Here is a 20,572-nt window from a genome sequence, read left to right as displayed (position 1 = left end):
TGTGGCGTATTGCACAAGAGAGAGTCACAGATCCCCTTGCATATTTACATGGTTCTTAGAGCAACAGGTCCCACATCCACACTGTCCTCTGGCCAAACATGAAGTCCTCTCTGGTGTTCACATTGATGTTCACTGGTCTTGTCTCCATCTTCCCTCAGGTAAGGACACTGTCCTGCTCAGCCCAGAATACATGTTTTCTATATGACATGTAGGAACAATAAGCATCAGCAAAATCTTTACAAAAATAAATGTCAATATTGTTCTGCAGATGTGTACTATAATATTGTTTGCTCTCTCATTTCTCCCAGTCTTCGCCCAGTGACTGTGTGTGTGACCTGAAGAACTCTGAGCGCCCCTTCCCTCATGACAAGCTGCAGACTGTAGAGAACAGTGCCTCAAAGTGCACTAAAAACATCACTCCACAGCAGGTAAGAGACATGCTTCGAAAATCCCATTTCTAAATTCCCACTTTCTCTAAAACAATTACTACAAATAGTGAGAAACAGATCTCTGATATTTCACATAATTTCATTGTGAATCAAATAAGAATAAGCAGATATTTCACATTTCATTGTGTATAAAAGTAAATCAAGTAATATTGGATGTTCCCTATAAAAGGGTCATTCTGCTATCCCCAAATGAGAAGCCTTTTTGGTTCCAGGTAAAACCATGTTTGGTTCCATGCTGTGGAAAGGGTTCTACATGGAACCCCAAACAGTTCTACTTTGAACCAAAAGGGTTCTATCTGGAACTAACAAGGGTTCTTCAAAGGGTTCTCCTGTGGGGACAGCCAAAGAACCCTTTTAGATTCTACACAGTACCTTTTTTTCCAAAGAGTGTATCTCCTGTTCACCTGTAGACTATAGAGGTGGAGGGTCTGTTGCTGGGTCTGAAGAGGCGTCTACCCCAGCTGGAGGCTGATGTGTCAGTGCTGGAGCAGGAGGACGATGGGGATCTGTATGGGACGGTGTCTCTTCAGGTCATAGAGAATGAACTGTCGGAGATCCAGAACCTCATCGCCAAACTCAACAGTACCACTCACAGCCACCAACGCCTCAACACAGACACTGCTGAACAGGTAAGGAGCCTTACTGGAGATCAAACTCTATTTTACTCAAGAAGTTGCCTGAAATACTTTACCTTAGCAATGGTCATGCCGCATCGGATTAAAAATGCATTATAGTTAGATCATATACTGTATGAACATGTATGACTACCATATACAGTATGAGTTTAGAGGTGTTGTAGAGAAGTGTCAATGCTCAGTTTGATTATATGTGTTGAGGAATGATCAGGTGCTCTTCTTCCCAGCTGCAGGAGCTCAAAGAAGAGATGGGGAAGCTGGAGAAATTTGACAACATGCAGGTGGTCAGGGGAAAGGAGGTTAACAAACGTCTGAGGAGGGACTTGGACCAGTGCCAGAACGGCCACCATCCTACTGCCCCACCCCCTGAACCTGCACCTGGTTCGTCTTCTCATGCCTTCTCCCACAGCAAATCTAAAACCTTCTGCATTTGAAGAGTTTTTTGATACTCTGGTGTCACTGTCATCATGTTCATTCTGTGTCTCATGTAGGAAACTGTCCCCTGGGACACCTCCGGAGCGTGACTGGTCCCAACACATATTCAGTCACTGAATATGGTGCCTCATATGCTTATGGCTCCTGGGGTCGTGACCCCAAACCTGCTGCAGGGAAGGAGAGCTGGTTTTGGATAGTGCCTTTGACTTCAAGCAATGTCTTCTCTAACTTTGTGAGACTTTATAGCAGCCTGAGCTCTCTGGTTGTGGGGGTCAGTGTTCCAGGCACTGTGGCGATTCACTCCTCCAACCCCACCACCAACACCATCCAGGGGCCTAATGTTGTAATGTATGGGGACGCCCTCTACTACAACTGCTACAACAAGGACGCTGTCTGCCGCTTCAACATCACAGCAAAAACAGTCACTACCGTGGGCCTGCCCAAAGGTACTGGGTTCAACAGCAAGTTCAACTTCTGCCATCTGGATGCTTGTTATGGTTACACTGACATGGACCTGGCTACTGATGAGTCTGGTGTCTGGGTGATCTACAGCACCCCTGATAACTTTGGTAACCTGGTCCTCGCTGAGGTGATCCCTGACAGTCCTCCCACCCTGGGCCGGACCTGGACCACTTCAGCTCATAAGCGTGCTGTGACCAACACCTTTATGGCGTGCGGTGTGCTCTACGCCACGCGGTACCTGAGTAAGGAAGCAGAGGAGATCTTCTACTCCTTTGATACTGTGAGCGGCCGGGAGCGTTATGACATCGGTATGGAGATCAAGAAGATGTCCACCAACATCCAGTCCCTCAACTACAGCCCCGTTGACCACATGCTGTATGCCTACAGTGATTCGATGGTTGTTTCCTACAAGGTTCATTTTGGGTAAACTTTATACAACTTGACAGTGTGTATTCTGTTGTGTGCAGATCTTTACCACCTCCAGCATCAGTGGAAGCAAGAGTAAAACACATTGTCAATCATTTTTATAAAACCAGTGTTGCAAAGAAATGCATTGATTAAACATGTGACTATACTGACAGTTTTTTATTTGTTTTCATTACATGTTCAATACATGGACAGAGACCACTTACAGTACATATATTTCAACTTTACATTTCACATTTTATGACGAAGCAGGTAAGATTCAACCCTACTATCTCTGTGAACAGAAACAATGCTGGGAGACTCCTGCGAAACGAAACAGTCAGAAAACAACTTTTTCCTCAATATAAATCAATCAATAATACTATAGTAATGATAATACACGAGGACCAGTAATACCACAGATAACTCCATTCTATTGTTCTATAAAAAGAGGAACTCAAGGAAAGAGGAACCAAAATGCGGAATGTGTCACAATACAATAGCGTTGGAGTCCTCTTTCAGTTAACCTGCTCTAAAAACAGTGAGTATCTACAGCGCAGGGAAGACGTGGAAGGAGTTGGGGTGTAGGGTGGTCAGGTTAGCAGGTACAAGCCCTAGGGGGTAATGGCGGTGGGTGGGTGGAAGGGGGCACTTTGACTATACTGTACAGCATTTCAAAGGGACAAATTACATTCAGGGCCCCCTAGGCAGTATGTTTGAGACTGAGGAAGGGGGCAGAATCAGGTCGGCACAGAGCTGACAGCGACAGTAGTCTTACAGAGAGAAAATGCATGGCAACAACGTTGAATATCACACTCCGGTGCATGAAAACAGATTGGAGGAGTAGAAAGGAGTGTTTGTTGTTCTGACTAGTCCTAATATCCTCTCACCAAAGCCCAATTTACACGTTTAATCACCCCTCTATTATCCCCTTTTCAGAACATTTTGTAGACCCTTCGCTCTCACACTCTGCATCTTCACAAATGAAAATGCCTCATTCATCCAGATAGAATCTCTGCTCTTTCCTACAATCTTCGCTGCAGCCCCCCTGGGGTCCCTTGCACATTGGTACACTGTTGCTAGGCAGCACTATGAACAGAAAAGTGACCTCAGCTGATAGCCCTTTTGGGGCGACTGGATGTGTCTGTGAGGGGCGGGCAAGCTTGTGGTTTTGGTTGGAGGTGGTTGGGGGTGGTTGGGGGTGGTTGGGGGTGGTTGGAGGTGGTTGGGGGTGGTTGGGGGTGGTTGGAGGTGGTTCGGGGTGGTTGGAGGTGGTTGGGGGTGGTTGGGGGTTGTTGGGGGTGGTTGGAGGTGGTTGGGGGTGGTTGGGGGTGGTTGGGGGTGGTTAGAGGTGGTTGGGGGTGGGTGTTGCCCTACATTCCGAGCTTGGAGCAATGGGCTCCAAAAAAGCCCTGCCCCTTACAGACAGTCCCAGGAAGCACCCCTGCGGTAGTAGTTATCCCACTTCACCCCTGTTGGGGGAAACAGAGAGATTGACATTCAAATAGATGACAGGGAGCAGTTGTTACTGAAAATAAGGAATGCAAATCAAATGTAGAAAATTATTACAGTGCAAATTGTCAAGGACCCCAGTTCCTCAAAGGACTAGCCTGACTCAATGGGTAGTCCATCTCAGCAGCTAGCAGCACACACCTAGTGTCTCCAGTCACAACGACCAGTATTCCAGCTTAATAGCATTGTGAAAAAAGAGGTCTGTGGGATGTTAGGATATTGATTCTCTGTGTAAGTTATGCATGGGTATGGATGTAAATACAATAACATTTGTTTTGTGATGACACATTGACAGTGTGTTTGCGTGTATGCATGCGTTTGTGTGGGCACGCGTGTGTTTTGTGCTACTGTGTGTCAATAAGTGCCAATATACTTTGGCTCGGTTCCCTTACAGAGCCCAGCCCTCATAGGTAAGTGTGTGTGTGTAGCTTTGGTATATTCTTTGTGTGGGGCTGAGTGCTGTAGAAGGAGAGGCCAGCTGTAGTCCTGTCTTGTGGTGCTGACATGAGAGAAGAACATCTCAGATGTAACGGGTTCTGCCTTGGCTCCTAGGTCTGGTTTGGTTTGGGTCAAAATGTGATTGTCATTTGGGAGACCACTAAGAACCGATCCCCAGCAGAACCACTTCCATGTTGGGGAGGTGGAGATGACCGTGGCCACACTAACTATATAGGAATGGATGCTCCTACTAGTGGCTATAGGGTATATAGAATCACACTACGTTCATTTATGCTTCTGTATGACAATCCCTGGGAAAACCACATGGCAGGGGATGTGGAGTGGGAATACTAGTGCCTGTGACACAGATGCATCCTTCAGGTAGAGAGGCATATCCACAGTGTGATGCAAAACTCTCTAAAATATAATAGGTTGTGTGCTGCTTTCTGTCAAATCTGGGACCTCCCAGACAAAGGCCCATAATCTCTGCTGTCCTATCGTTCAAGACAAATAGGATGAATAGTACCAACTACAACAAAATGTCCTCTTGCAAGCATGTCTTCTCTCCAATGACAAACTACCTTCACTGACTACATACAACCCACTTAACTACCATCATTGATCACCTCACAGAGATTGTCATCAGACAAGCGGATGAGTGTGGGAGGGACCTGAGTGGAGGGGTGCCAGGGGGCAGATGGGGCTCATGGTCTGAGTGGAGGGGTGCCAGGGGGCAGATGGGGCTCATGGTCTGAGTGGAAGGAGGTTGGGGCAGGTTTAGGGCAAGGGGAGCAGGGAAAAGGCAAAGGGGGGAGAAGACACTGAGTAAAACACAAATGACACACAAAAGTAAAACTGCTTCCAAAGTTTAAGGGAAAGAGTAATACGTTGGTGTCAGTTTTTACAATGAGGGGAGGAGGTGACAGAAGTGGTCAAATACTGAGGGATTTGGGGTACTACTACAACAAAGACATAGAGAGATAGATAGAGAAGACATCCTCTACCATTTAAAAGTAGAAACTCTCTCTCTCTCTCTCTCTCTCTCTCTCTCTCTCTCTCTCTCTCTCTCTCTCTCTCTCTCTCTCTCTCTCTCTCTCTCTCTCTCTCTCTCTCTCTCTCCGTCCCTATCCACAACCCACGTCTGTCTGTGGGGGTTCAGCAAGACACTTCCATGGTGTGGCTGACCTGGCCCTCATTGCTGTCAGAGTGTGTAAAACCCCGGATACGAGAACTCTCAATGGAGCTGCCACTGGTGAGGGAGGCTGTCCGGGAGCGGGCCAGACGGGTCATACTGGCAGAGGGCACTGAGAGAAAGAGAGAGGGGGGGGGGGGGGAGAGAGAGAGAGAGAGAGAGAGGGAGAAGGAGAGAGAATGGGAGAGAATGAGAGAAAGAGAGAGAGAGAGAGAGAGAGAGAGAGAGAGAGAGAGAGAGAGAGAGAGAGAGAGAGAGAGGGAGGGGGGAGAGAGAGAGAGAGAGAGAGAGAGAGAGAGAGGGAGAAGGAGAGAGAATGGGAGAGAATGAGAGAAAGAGAGAGAGGGGGGGTGGATGGATGGAGGGAGAGAGAGAAAGAAAGAACAAAAGTGGGGAAGACAATATTTGCATTTAAACAATGGCAAAGCTAAGTCAATATGAGCTAACCACTGGGAGTAATGGGACAACATGCCAATGTGTAAACTGAAAAGTAACACCCAAGCCGCTAGTGCGGCAAGGCAGCTAGCTGTAACAAACATTCCTGCTAGCTATGGATGCTTGAGAGTTTCTGTAAAGCCATCAACATGTGCCTGCAACTCTGCATGCAGACACATTCCCCCTGCTACAGTACAGCAGGACCATGCAGTGGGACTGTGAGGAAAGTCTGAAAGCCGCAGAGGAGTTGATCTCCGTCAGCTCCCCCTCCTGCAAGATTTTGCAATTGTCTTAGAGTAGAGCTATGACCATTTTATTGCATGGAAAACATGAACCTTGCGTAACAATTACCAAAAATCTTCAACTTGGGAAGTAGCAGTTGTAACACGTTGGGAGCTCTGTCTCATGGTATGTTTTCCATTGAGGCACATAATCCCAGTGCACATGCTCATAGCATTTAGCTGCAGTAAAGGCAGGTACTTCAAAACATGCCTATTGGCTATAATTCTCCATTTAAAATATGACAAGTTCTATCCTAGTCGTTTCCATGCTAATTTAAAAAAAAAAAAGTTGCTTCACTTGGACACTACAATGTGCCAATGAGTGTTCAACACTGGATCATAAATAGCTGTATGCCATGCAAAGAGCAAGATAGGGAATGCAATGGCAGGGATGGGAAAAAAAGTAGCAATAGCATATTTTTCCTTAGGCTGAGGAAAAACGCATTTAGAAAATAAATACAAAATGTAATAAAATCTTTAAGATTGCCAAAGACCAGAAATCAAGCGCTAAAACAAAGAACATTTTATAATAAGTCAAAAGGCAGATATGTGATCAGAGCATCATCACTGCACATGTAGGGGAAAAAGAGAGGAGGTCAGAGGTCAGAGGTGAACAGCAAACAGGAAGTACCTGGCCCACCACTCAACCTCCGATCCTTCACATACGCAACTGAGAGAAGTCAGGAAAACAGAGGGCAAGATTAACACAACAGGTCCCTGCAATAGACATCACACCAAACCAAACAACATACTGTATTCACAACATATTCACAACAAAGTCAGAACACGATCTCACATTCAGAACAACGCAACATACAGACAGTGTCTAAACAGAGGATTAAAACACACAAGGGGGAAGAACAATGTATTTCTAAGGTACAGTATGGAGAGATAAACTCAATCAAGGTAGTGATGCCTAGTTTCTGAGAGACCACAAACCCACATACACACAGTCTCATACACTCACTCATATGTGACAAATAATTAGAATCCTGTTCTAGATACTTACTGTAGCCCATCCCCTGGAGGAAGTACTTGAATGCTTCGGACAGTTTTCCAGGCTATAAAACAACAAGGAGAATACTGTAAGAAACTTGACCTCCTTAGACTCTGTGAAACCCTGACCCCAGATGAGGTCAATGACCTCTGAGGAGTGATGTGGTGAGTCCTATAGAGACAACCCTCTCATGGTGGCAGAACATTTTAGAAAAAAGGAACTTGAGGGTCTGTAGAGGGTTATAGGGAGGCACCATGTAGAGGTTGAGGGGCGTTTTAAAGACTAAGTTAGGGGTCATCTGAGAGTTGTGTCAGAAGAGAAACTAGAGGAAGTAAAGGGGAAATGGAGGTGGGGCAGAGAGGAAGGAGTATTTGAATGTTAAATGAGAAGATGCGAAGAGCCATCTGAAGGCAGTGTTCTGACCTGTGTGAGCTGAGGGAGTCCACCAGAGTCAGCCATCTGAAGGTGAGAACAGGAACAGAACCAGAGTTAGTCATATATTAAATCTTTATTTCAAATGGTTTAACAAACTACAGCATGTAAAATACAATGAATTAACTCATTAATGAATGATTTGAATCAATATAGACAGTCCAATAAAGATGAATAATCTTCAACATTACTTTGCAGCTCATACCTTTAAGAAGGTGGTGTTGGTTGGGTCAAGTTTGGAATTGCATTCGACCTTGAGAAAAACAACAACATATTAAACGACGAGGGCCAAGTTGCTTGGATATTAATGTTCTCAGATAAAAAAGAAAACTTGAAATCAATAGGATTTCAGGGATGTAGATGTTGTGAATGGAAGAGACGCTTGGAGGGAGGCGGGGGAGTGGGGAGGGAGGGATGACCCAGATAATGCAGTCTGCTGCAGTGATGAGTCATTCCAACACACATTTGAGGCTACGAAGTCACAGCCAGGGGTGTGTACAGATGTGTGCTGGCACACACCCATCTCTCAGAACAATAACAAAGAAATTGAGAGATGGCTTTCTAGGTCAAAACAGGTCCCTAACCCTCTATCCTCTATCCTCTTTCTCCCTCTCCCTCTCCTCTCCCTCTCTCTCGCTCAAGATGAAATGAGCAGCAGGGTTCTTCACATCAAATCGCATGAAATATTAAAGTGACCTCCATCTGTTTTTAATCTCTCTCTCTCTCTCCCTCTCTCTGTTTCTCTCCCTGTGTCGCTCTCTCTCTCTGTTTCTCTCTCTGTTTCTCTCTCTGTTTCTCTCTCTGTTTCTCTCTCTCTCTCTCTCTCTCTCTCTCTCTCTCTCTCTCTCTCTCTCTCTCTCTCTCTCTCTCTCTCTCTCTCTCACTCTCTCTCTCTCACTCTCTCTCTCTCTCTCTCTCTCTCCCTCTCCAGATGAAATGAGCAGCAGGGTGCACCAAATAGCATCAAATATTAAAGTGACCTCCATCTGTCATATCTCTGTCTTCATATCTCTCTCTCACTCTCCCTCTCTCTCTCTCTCTCTCCCTCTCCAGATGAAATGAGCAGCAGGGTGCTTCACACCAAATAGCATCAAATATTAAAGTGACCTCCATCTGTCATATCTCTGTCTTCATATCTCTCTCTCACTCTCCCTCACCCCACCCCACCCCCTCCTTTTGTTTTTGGTATCCCACCCTCCCGACCTTCCGCCCACCCTCCCTAACTAACTAGGTTGTATAACCTGTCATTCTACTCCTCTCCCCTTCCCATCCCCTCCTCCCATCACTACATCTTTCCTCAATTTACTGACCTACTTTTGTTTCTCTCAGTGAGGGCAAACATTTACCTCTCAGCATGCCAAGTGCAGAACAGAGCCACATAGAGGGAGGGGATTAAGGGGGTGCAGGCAGGGCGGGATATCATAAACAGCAGGGGAGGGTGCAGGAGGGCAGGTAGGCGGGGAGGGAGGTGAGACAGGGAGTGAGGGAGATGAGACAGGGAGTGAGGGAGATGAGACAGGGAGTGAGGGAGACGAGACAGGGAGTGAGGGAGATGAGACAGGGAGTGAGGGAGGTGAGATTGGGAGTGAGGGAGATGAGACAGGGAGTGAGGGAGATGAGACAGGGAGTGAGGGAGGTGAGACAGGGAGTGAGGGAGATGAGACAGGGAGTGAGGGAGGTGAGATAGGGAGTGAGGGAGATGAGACAGGGAGTGAGGGAGATGAGACAGGGAGTGAGGGAGATGAGACAGGGAGTGAGGGAGATGAGACAGGGAGTGAGGGAGATGAGACAGAGAGGGGAGGAAGTAGGTGGTAGAGAAAGAAGAGATAGAAATGGAGAGAAGGTATAGAAGGAAGAGGACTCACCACTCCCTCCTCAGCTGGAGCGTTGTCACCAACAACCAGCATGACGGGGCACCTAGAAACACAGAGCACAGATCAGCAAACAACACAAACACATGTACACAAACAGTAAACATGGCAAATCCCAAGTAACCTGTTATGAATGATAAGGGTACTTAAACACTATTCGCCAATGACATGAAGGACCATGGAGAATTGTCTAGTGTAGTAGAGAGACTCACTTCAGGGTCTTGGCATTGATGATGGTCCCGGTGCGGTTCATCTCCAGATCCCTACGGCTGAGAAGGAGAAGAAAACTGTGGGACACACTGCTTACATTCTCTCACAGAATATAGAACTCTTCCCATCTGCCACACACACACACACAGTCTGAAGTTTGTGTTTGTGTGTGTTACCTGTTGTACATGTTCCAGAAGAGCTGCAGGTTGACCTGGTTGACAGTGTTGTTGATCTGTTGACGATAGCTCTGGACCAGCTCTGTGTTGTTCATCAGCTCCTCCTGTGCAACCATCAACTATTAACACAGGTAGACTGAGAGACTGGTGTCTCTGAAAGGTTTATGAGCATAAAAACCCCGTAGGCTAGTGTTGTTGTTGTATGCAGTACCATGTGTTGCCACAAACTGTTGTAGGTGGGTAATGATTTATCTAGACTGAGACTCACCTGGCTAAAGAGGTGGGGCAGCACAGTGTCTGGAAGAGCACTGGTGAAACCAGACAGCTGGAGAGAGGGAGAGGGGGGGGGGGGGGGGGGGAGACAGAGAAAGAGAGAGAGGGGAGGGAGGATGACAGAGAGATATTATTTCCTTGCACCCATTGCAACAAGAGCAGCCATTTTGATAGTTGGGATAAAATGGCTGTTTTAAAGGTAACTATGTTTACGTGTTTTCCACAGAGGTGCAGTGTCTGCTACCTTGCCAGTGGCCCAGTCGATCCAGCCCTTCCCGTTGGGGTCGATGTTGAGCAGCACCAGGCCCTCCACCAGATCAGGGAAGATCAGCTGAGGACAGAGCAGAGCAGGGGTCTGTTATGTTAGATACACCTGGGATCATCAGGCAACACAAATATGAAATATATGGACAAGCAAAGAACAACAACAGGGAATAACTTACAGCAAATTTGGCCAGGATGTAGGCGCCTGCTCCAACTCCAATGCCCAAAATGCTCTTGAATCTGGAAAATTAGAATGGTTTGAATTACTTTAAAGGTTTATCAGTTGTATTAATTCATTCAAAGTTCAACTATACACTCTTAGAAAAAAAGGTGCAATCTAAAACTTAAAAGGGTTATTCTGCTGTCCCCATAGAAGAACCCTCTGAATAACACTTTCTGGTTCCAGGTGGAACCCTTTTGGTTCCAGGTAGAACCCTTTTGAGTTCCATGTAGAACCCTTTACACAGAGGGTTCTACATGGAAGCAAAAAGGGTTCTCCTATGGGGACAGCAGAATAACCCTTTTGGAACCCTTTTGTCTAAGAGTGTATGGATGATGAATGTACCGTTTACTAGGAGAGAAAGGAAGGGGAGGCCCACTCACCCAAAGTGCTGCACTACGCTGGGCAGCATGCCTGCCAGCTGGTCCATGGTGGGGTACTGGTACCTGTGGAGAGGTGAGGTGAAGACCTTTAGTTTAACAGTGACATGGCAGAGAGACACATCACTGTAGAAATGATTGTCTATATGTATATTCCAGTCAATACAATACAACAACGGAGGTGTAAGGAAACATGCATACCTGTGTGTCTGTGTGTCTAACGTGTGTGTCTGTGTGTCTAACGTGTGTGTCTGTGTGTCTAACCTGTGTGTCTGTGTGTCTAACGTGTGTGTCTAACGTGTGTGTCTGTGTGTCTAACGTGTGTGTCTGTGTGTCTAACGTGTGTGTCTAACGTGTGTGTCTGTGTGTCTAACGTGTGTGTCTGTGTGTCTAACGTGTGTGTCTGTGTGTCTGTGTGTCTGTGTGTCTAACGTGTGTGTCTGTGTGTCTGTGTGTCTGTGTGTCTAACGTGTGTGTCTGTGTGTCTAACGTGTGTGTCTGTGTGTCTGTGTGTCTAACGTGTGTGTCTGTGTGTCTAACGTGTGTGTCTGTGTGTCTGTGTGTCTAACGTGTGTGTCTGTGTGTCTAACGTGTGTGTCTGTGTGTCTAACGTGTGTGTCTGTGTCTAACGTGTGTGTCTGTGTGTCTAACGTGTGTGTTTGTGTGTCTAACGTGTGTGTCTGTTTGTCTGTGTGTCTAACGTGTGTGTCTGTGTGTCTAACGTGTGTGTCTGTGTCTAACGTGTGTGTCTGTGTGTCTAACGTGTGTGTTTGTGTGTCTAACGTGTGTGTCTGTGTGTCTGTGTGTCTAACGTGTGTGTCTGTGTGTCTAACGTGTGTGTCTGTGTGTCTAACGTGTGTGTCTGTGTGTCTAACGTGTGTGTCTGTGTGTCTAACGTGTGTGTCTGTGTGTCTAACGTGTGTGTCTGTGTGTCTAACGTGTGTGTCTGTGTGTCTAACGTGTGTGTCTGTGTCTAACGTGTGTGTCTGTGTGTCTAACTTGTGTGTCTGAGTGTCTAACGTGTGTGTCTGTGTGTCTAACGTGTGTGTCTGTGTCTAACGTGTGTGTCTGTGTGTCTAACGTGTGTGTCTGTGTGTCTAACGTGTGTGTCTGTGTGTCTAACGTGTGTGTCTGTGTGTCTAACGTGTGTGTCTGTTTGTCTAACGTGTGTGTCTGTGTGTCTAACGTGTGTGTCTGTGTGTCTAACGTGTGTGTCTGTGTGTCTAACGTGTGTGTCTGTGTGTCTAACGTGTGTGTCTGTGTCTAACGTGTGTGTCTGTGTGTCTAACGTGTGTGTCTGTGTCTAACGTGTGTGTCTGTGTGTCTAACATGTGTGTCTGTGTGTCTGTGTGTCTAACGTGTGTGTCTGTGTGTCTAACGTGTGTGTCTGTGTGTCTGTGTGTCTAACGTGTGTGTCTGTGTGTCTAACGTGTGTGTCTGTGTGTCTGTGTGTCTAACGTGTGTGTCTGTGTGTCTAACGTGTGTGTCTGTGTGTCTAACGTGTGTGTCTGTGTCTAACGTGTGTGTCTGTGTGTCTAACGTGTGTGTTTGTGTGTCTAACGTGTGTGTCTGTTTGTCTAACATGTGTGTCTGTGTGTCTAACGTGTGTGTCTGTGTGTCTAATGTGTGTGTCTGTGTGTCTAACGTGTGTGTCTGTGTCTAACGTGTGTGTCTGTGTGTCTAACGTGTGTGTCTGTGTGTCTAACGTGTGTGTCTGTGTGTCTAACGTGTGTGTCTGTGTGTCTAACGTGTGTGTCTGTTTGTCTAACGTGTGTGTCTGTGTGTCTAACGTGTGTGTCTGTGTGTCTAACGTGTGTGTCTGTGTGTCTAACGTGTGTGTCTGTGTGTCTAACGTGTGTGTCTGTGTGTCTAACGTGTGTGCATGTGAATGTGGAGGTACTATATATTACCCCTGTGGCATCTGAGAGGCTCCAATCTGCTGTCCAGGAGCATCCACATGACACACCACAAAGTGCTTGGTGATCTCCTGCATGTCCTCATTGTGGAAGAAGCTGTTGAAGCACAGCTTGTCTGTGGAGGGCAGAGACAGGGAGAGACAGAGAGGCGAAACACATGAAATATGCACTAAAGAGAGAGAACCTTGAAGGTGGCCATCTGTGCCATTGACAGGGAGAATAGATGTGACAGGTATGAAAGAATGGGCAATCAGGTTTCACTGGGACTCATTCCACCATCATCATCTGAATGCTTGAGACATCTTCCAGTAAGTCAGAGTAAATATAAACCAATCTATTTTGATATGCTGCACTTAAACTGAGACATTTAACATTTATATAGTACCTCTTAAAATCTGCAACCGTATCAACAACTCTGATATCAACAACTCTTATATCAACAACTCTGATATCAACAACTCTTATATCAACAACTCTGATTTCAACAACTCTTATATCAACAACTCTGATTTCAACAACTCTGACAACATCTCTGACATCAACAACTCGTATATAAACAACTCGTATATCAACAACTCTGATTTCAACAACTCTGACATCAACAACTCTGACATCAACAACTCGTATATAAACAACTCGTATATCAACAACTCTTATATCAACAACTCTGACATCAACAACTCTTATATCAACAACTCTGACATCAACAACTCTGACATCAACAACTCTTAAATCAACAACTCTTATATCAACAACTCTGACATCAACAACTCTGACATCAACAACTCGTATATAAACAACTCGTATATCAACAACTCTGACATCAACAACTTTGACATCAACAACTCTGACATCAACAACTCGTATATAAACAACTCGTATATCAACAACTCTGACATCAACAACTCTGACATCAACAACTCTGACATCAACAACTCGTATATAAACAACTCGTATATCAACAACTCGTATATCAACAACTCTGATATCAACAACTCTGACATCAACAACTCTGACATCAACAACTCTTAAATCAACAACTCTTATATCAACAACTCTGACATCAACAACTCGTATATAAACACCTCGTATATCAACAACTCGTATATCAACAACTCTGACATCAACAACTCGTATATAAACAACTCGTATATCAACAACTCGTATATCAACAACTCTGACATCAACAACTCGTATATAAACAACTCGTATATCAACAACTCGTATATCAACAACTCTGATATCAATAACTCTGACATCAACAACTCTGACATCAACAACTCTGACATCAACAACTCTTAAATCAACAACTGTTATATCAACAACTCTGACATCAACAACTCGTATATCAACAACTCTGACATCAACTTAACAACAACTCGTATATCAACAACTCTGACATCAACAACTCGTATATAAACAACTCGTATATCAACAACTCGTATATCAACAACTCTGACATCAACAACTCGTATATCAACAACTCTGATATCAACAACTCTGATATCAACAACTCTTATATCAACAACTCTTATGTAAACAACTCTTATATCAACAACTCTGATACCAACAACTCTGTTTCCCCCCTCCCACCACCGCTGATGTCCTTCTTGTCTTCTGTTTGTGGTGAGTCAGTCAAAAACAGCACTGTTCTACTCCATGGAGCTAAGAAGGTGATAAAAACACTGAGACATCAATGCCATCTCATCAAAAACCAACAAACATCATTACACAGGCTAATTAACCAATAACCGGACAGAAATTAAAAAGCTTAAATGTGATGAAGCTAATGTGTTCTGTGCTATTGAATTTATCTGGCAGCAATGGCAGCGAGGTGATTCTGATTTGCCCACTCAGCAATAGAAGACCATTAGTCTTCATCTTCCACAGGCGTATTGTCTCCCTGTGGAAACTTGACCCATCTCCTCCCCAACACAGCAGAAGGACACAGTACAGGAGCAACAGAGCCATATATAGGCCAGTGTCTCCTCTATTCTGTATCCTTCTCTCCTCTGTTCTCCCCCCCCCTCCTGTGTCTGTGTAGACTGAATCAGGCTGCAGCGTTGTGGTTCCTGGCAGTGCATACTAATACCCCCAGCTGCAACTGCAGAGGGAAGGAGGCAGGCAGTAGAGCAGCTGATCTACAGCGCCGCAATGCTGATCATCCCCCAACAACAACCCCACCCTGCCTGCCTTCCTGCCCTCCGTCCCTCCCCTCGCTTTAACACTGTATGATAGGGATGTTTTTCTGACCTACATTTCTCCCTCCCTTTCTGTTGCTCTTCCTCTTTTTCTCTCTCCATCATCATTTAATGATCCACTCCTTTATTGAATTATGGACTACTCTGACAGACAGTGTTATCTTGTTCAGGTTGTGTTGGCAATTTCAATAGACACACTGGATCTTTTGTGGGAACGTATTTCAAATTGCAGTTAACTGGTAATGTCATTTTGTTGTAATGTAGAAGAAATATTGTGTTTAGTGTCTATGAGTCATTCTGACCCCTGACACGACATCCTGCAAACTGCAGCAACATTAAAAAGTTGTCCCCATCCACCAATTAGAGGAGCAAACGAGCAGGCTCTGTTGGGAGGTAGTAACAGACATTCTGTTGCGGGAGACATACAGCACGAACATGCACCTCCCTACAATTCCAAACCAACGCGTCTCTGGTACCAGTCCTCTATTCATTTCAATGTGTTGATTGTTGGAGAAATTGCTTGAGCTTTTCACTTTGAAAAGTAAGAATGCCAATGGTCCAATATTCTAGAACACTGCTGTGCGTACGCAGACTCGTTTGGTACAGTACACTAATAGACCTAGAGAGAGATTCATACTGTCTGTCTGCACTCTGCAGTGGGCTGGCTGGATGGCTGTCAGGGAATGATATAGCTCCCAGAATGGAGTCCCATTATCACCTCAGATAACAGGCTGACAGCTCCACAGATATCTCTGCCAGGTCACACCATGAACAACACTCTGAGGAAGTGTGGAGTGAAGCTTCCTGGAACCAGCTGCAGGTCACTGTCGCGTGACTGATGATGGTGCAACACAGACATGATCACACACACATGGAGCACACCCACAAAACACGCAGGCACACCCACAAAACACGCAGGCACACACACACACACACACACACACACACACACACACACACACACACACACACACACACACACACACACACACACACACACACACACACACACACACAGTTAGAGGGACAATGTGTACTCACGGTTAAGCCCAACATGGAGCACACCCACAAAACACAGACACACACACACGCACACGCACGCACACGCACACACACACACACACACACACAGATAGAGGGCCAATGTGTACTCACGGTTAAGCCCAACATCGTGGTAGGTGAGGATGGCAGGCTTGTTTCCTTTGGGTGCACCACGGATCACCACATGAAGCATCCCATAAGGAGTCTCAATGTCATGTTCCTGAAACATACAAATGCTTATTTCTAATGGGAATGTATAGATTTACACTCACAGAGACATACTGTACCTTCAGACAGACAATCGTGGGTTCACTGATGAGCATAGAGAGTTACTATCACCCAATAACTATGACTGATATAATAGGCTGCATACTCAACTGTCTGCCTCTGATCAACATAAAAGCTTTATGGATTCACATGGGAATGCTGATAGAGATGACTGACAACACGGTGTATATAGAGTACTGCAAAGACATGTCTGGTCCACACTCTGTGTATAATATTCTGCTCTGGTGAGGGGGGGGGGGGACATTCTGTGCAGCATACTCCCACACAGTCACTCACACAAAACACACACACAAGCTCACACACACACACAAGCTCACACACACACACGCCTCATACGCACACAGACTCCTGTACTCACATATACAGTCACACACCCATATGCCCATACTCACAAACACACACGCATACTGTACCAGCATACTCACACAGCCAATGCTCCTGTCCCATGTATATAGAGACATTAAACACTGGACACTTCCTGTTTCTTTTATACTGTTTATATACTGGATTCTCCACATAGCTCATTCTAATATGTCTGTACATTGCATTTTTGTTCCACTGTTTGTACACACCGTGTATTTATACACTGGATTCTTGACCTAGTGAATATATCTACTGCTGTACATATCATTCTTAGTGTATATTTTCGGTGTATATACTCATAGACTGCGTGTGGATGACTGATACAGTGTTATTCAGGGTGTTAACTGCATTTGTTCTGACATTTCTTGATTTCTTGAGGGCAGTGTAGTGAAACGTCCAAAATGGCATCCTATTCCCTATATACTTTTGACAAGAGCTCTATGGGCCCTGGTCAGAAGTAGTGCACTAAATAAGGAACAGGGGGCCATTAAGGATGCAGACATAGTCTGTCACGGAAAGTGCACCCTAACCACGCAACATTCTGGCACCCAATATATCTGACAGTATTCTGCAGTGAAGCTATACATTTGCAGGCTCTGCGGTACAGTTAATCACCTGTAATATCTGTTGTCTCTTTTGTCTTTGTTGAACATGAATTGCTTACGTGAACGATTGACAGATACAATGTAGGTCAACAAGGTCATATCGGGCGCTAAAGATTATGCAATACACGACTGCAGTATAATAGGGGTTGATAGAATAGGTAAAAATTATTTGGTATTTTTTGTATGGCTTCCTGTCTGAAATATCATAGACAAAGACCACCTCGGTGGGGAACAATAGACTGCAGGTAAAAACAGCGCCTGTATCACATACTGCAAACACTCCCTCCATCCCTTCCTCTCTCAGTCCCTTCCGTGCTCCCTTTCTCTCTCACTCATCTTCCTCTCTCGCTCACTTCTTCTCTCAGTCCCTCCCTCTCATCTTCCTCTCTCACTCCCTTCCTTCTGGCTCCCAAGGTCAGAGAGACATAGCTGTCGATGTAGATTTAGCTAGTTAATTATTCCAGAGTATTACAACAGCAGGGTACATCATAGATGTAGCTAGTTATTTATTCCAGAGTATTACAACAGCAGGGTACATCATAGATGTAGCTAGTTATTTATTCCAGAGTATTACAACAGCAGGGTACATCATAGATGTAGCTAGTTATTTATTCCAGAGTATTACAACAGCAGGGTACATCATAGATGTAGCTAGTTATTTATTCCAGAGTATTACAACAGCAGGGTACATCATAGATAGCTAATGAATTATTCCAGAGTATTACAACAGCAGGGTACATCATAGATGTAGCTAGTTATTTATTCCAGAGTATTACAACAGCAGGGTACATCATAGATGTAGCTAGTTATTTATTCCAGAGTATTACAACAGCAGGGTACATCATAGATGTAGCTAGTTATCTTGATAAGGTATAAACATGATATGAGAACATGAACAAGGTAAGAGGTGTGTATGACATACATATCCATGAACAAAGGTGTTTATTCATGAAGACATACTATGGTAGTGGATTCACTTCCCCTTCATCAAAATATCCTCACTCTATCAACCAAAATATGCCGAGTCATCCACGCACCGGCAGGAACATTGAACACACTCAAGCAGTCACTCAGTATAAACCTGTAGATACATTATACTGTCACTCACCCCGTCCCAGCATTCAGGCATGGTGCCTCAGTAAGCGTGCTCAGTGGTGGAGGAGAAAGAGGAGGAAGAATGGCAGGAGGAGGAGGAGGAGCAGCCAGTGGAGACGAGACAGACAGACAGACAAACAGACAGAGCCAGTCCTCTCCTGTAGTGGGACTAGGTCCTGGCTTTAGAGCAGAGCCTGCTGGGGGATTCTGCTGGTGGTCTCTTTGTCTCGTCTTGTCTCGTCTAGCCTCGTCCTGCTATGGGGCTGAGCGCTGCAGTGCTGTGCCCCCTCTCTTCCCCCGACACCTTATAAACCCCACCATGAGGGCGTGCCGAACTCAAGCCTATTCGCTGCCAGTGCTGCCTCTCTGCACATGATTGGTTGGCTGCTCTGTCAGTCACAGCAGGTTCACTGCTGTGCTCTTGTTTTGCTCTCTCATCAGCACCATTGCTCTGTTTCAGGAGAAGATGGCTTATCTCCCTCTCTCTCTCATTAACCCTGTCCTACCTGTCTCCTTTCCTTTCCCATCCCTCTTATCGCTCCTTAACAGTCATGGGCGGTAATGCATAAACAAATGCTTAGCATGCAGTGAGATTTATTTTTACATATAAAAATTAAACAGAGAACAGTGCCGTCTCTTTCTGTCTCTGTGCAGCAGCAGCAGCCAGTAGGCTCATCAATGCCTCTGTGTAATGGGACATTGATGGGACAGTAAGTGGCCATAGGTCACCAGTAGAGCGGAGCAGAGTACTGTATGTGCGTGCGTCTACTCAGAAAGCAGGGGATAATGGAACAGTGCTGACTACAGATCAATATGGCAGCAGTGGCTCTCTCTGCTGTAGGTTACATTTATTCACACCAGCAGCCATTGTCCATATTCTCCACAACATCCATTTGTTCTTTCTCTCGTCGGTATCCGCCTTTCCTGTGTACAGAGAACTTAGCAAGCTGACTCAACTGTAAACTCTCCATGTCTCTTTCTAGCTCGGTCCCCCTTTTCTGCGGAAGAGAGGGATTAACCCACTCCCCGGCTGACTCAACATTTCCAGTCTTCATTAAATACACAACCTCGTTCTCTCACCCATAATCATATGCACTGTCATCACACACACATGCAAGGACACCCTCAGAAAAACACACATACAAACATTTACATTTGAGCTTTAATCCAGAGCGACTTACAGTAGTGACTGCATACATTTTCGTAATGGTCCCCAGTGGGAATCAAATCCACAACCCTTGCGTTACAAGAGCAACACTCTACCAACTGAGCTACATGGCACTATACACTCAACAACTTTGTGATACAACTTGAGGCCTGCTGATATATGCAAAGCATTTAACAGATAGAGAGTGGAGGTGTGTGTGTGTGTGTGGGGGGGGGGGGGGGGGGGGGGGGGGGTCTACAACAGCACCTAGATCTTCTCCACAGATTATGTCAGACTTGGGCCCTGACAGGAAATGGTGTTCCAAAAAAAGATCCAGTTGCCAGGAACACAAATTCAATTTCCATCTAGACAACCGTTGCCCAAGAGCACACAAAAAGCCATACATACCTCGGCCTGAACATCAGCACCACAGGTAACTTCCACAAAGCTGTGAACGATCTGAGAGACAAGGCAAGAAGGGCTCGCTACGCCATTAAAAGGAACATAAAATTCGACATCCCAATTAGGATCTAGCTAAAAATACTTGAAACAGTAATAGAACCCATTGCCATTTATGGTTGTGAGGTCTGTGGCCGCTCACCAACCTATAATTCACAAAATGGTACAAGCACCAAATTGAGACTCTGCGTGTAGAATTCTGCAAAAACATATTACGTGTACAATGTAAAACACCCAACAATGCATGCAGAGCAGAATAAGGATGATACCCACTAATTATCAAAATCCTGAAAAGAGCAGTTATATTCTACAACCACATGAAAGGAAGCGATTTCTAAACCTTCCATAAATAAGAAATCACCTAGAGAGAGATTAATCTAGAGAAGAATC

The 20,572-nt window shown here is 45.2% G+C and overlaps 2 protein-coding genes across 20 annotated transcripts in view; one reads left to right on the top strand and one right to left on the bottom strand.

Annotated features, from left to right (window-relative positions):
• The first annotated feature begins 1 nt into the window (after position 1).
• On the top strand, positions 2-2,555 carry LOC139387814 (olfactomedin-4-like). The gene is made up of 5 exons (XM_071134093.1): positions 2-158; positions 309-428; positions 860-1,078; positions 1,312-1,465; positions 1,576-2,555. Exons 1-5 carry the CDS (start codon positions 99-101, stop codon positions 2,406-2,408), a joined length of 1,386 nt encoding a protein of 461 aa, XP_070990194.1. The 5' UTR covers positions 2-98; the 3' UTR covers positions 2,409-2,555.
• Positions 2,548-20,572, bottom strand: part of LOC139387873 (protein NDRG4-like) — a 39,921-nt gene continuing 21,896 nt past the window's right edge. For 4 of the 19 annotated variants that reach the window (XM_071134728.1, XM_071134227.1, XM_071134317.1 and 1 more), the window contains 14 exons: positions 16,340-16,445; positions 12,978-13,098; positions 11,071-11,133; positions 10,647-10,707; positions 10,448-10,534; positions 10,199-10,255; positions 9,931-10,034; positions 9,757-9,813; positions 9,539-9,590; positions 7,879-7,926; positions 7,665-7,700; positions 7,254-7,305; positions 6,876-6,914; positions 2,548-5,640 (listed from right to left, as the gene is read on the bottom strand). In XM_071134728.1, the coding sequence (XP_070990829.1) occupies positions 5,492-5,640; positions 6,876-6,914; positions 7,254-7,305; positions 7,665-7,700; positions 7,879-7,926; positions 9,539-9,590; positions 9,757-9,813; positions 9,931-10,034; positions 10,199-10,255; positions 10,448-10,534; positions 10,647-10,707; positions 11,071-11,133; positions 12,978-13,098; positions 16,340-16,445 (1,032 nt within the window). In that variant the 3' untranslated portion in view covers positions 2,548-5,491. Of the gene's footprint in view, positions 5,641-6,875; positions 6,915-7,253; positions 7,306-7,664; positions 7,701-7,878; positions 7,927-9,538; positions 9,591-9,756; positions 9,814-9,930; positions 10,035-10,198; positions 10,256-10,447; positions 10,535-10,646; positions 10,708-11,070; positions 11,134-12,977; positions 13,099-16,225; positions 16,235-16,339; positions 16,446-18,589; positions 18,860-20,572 lie in introns of those variants that run through there. The other 15 variants (XM_071135002.1, XM_071134486.1, XM_071134568.1 and 12 more) reach the window with 11 other exon arrangements.

The sequence above is a fragment of the Oncorhynchus clarkii genome, chromosome 1 (genome assembly GCF_045791955.1).
Source record: "Oncorhynchus clarkii lewisi isolate Uvic-CL-2024 chromosome 1, UVic_Ocla_1.0, whole genome shotgun sequence".
NCBI classification, from domain to species: Eukaryota; Metazoa; Chordata; class Actinopteri; order Salmoniformes; family Salmonidae; genus Oncorhynchus; species Oncorhynchus clarkii.
The sequence above is the reverse complement of the archived record's forward strand: the minus strand, read 5'-3'. Positions and strand labels throughout refer to the sequence as shown.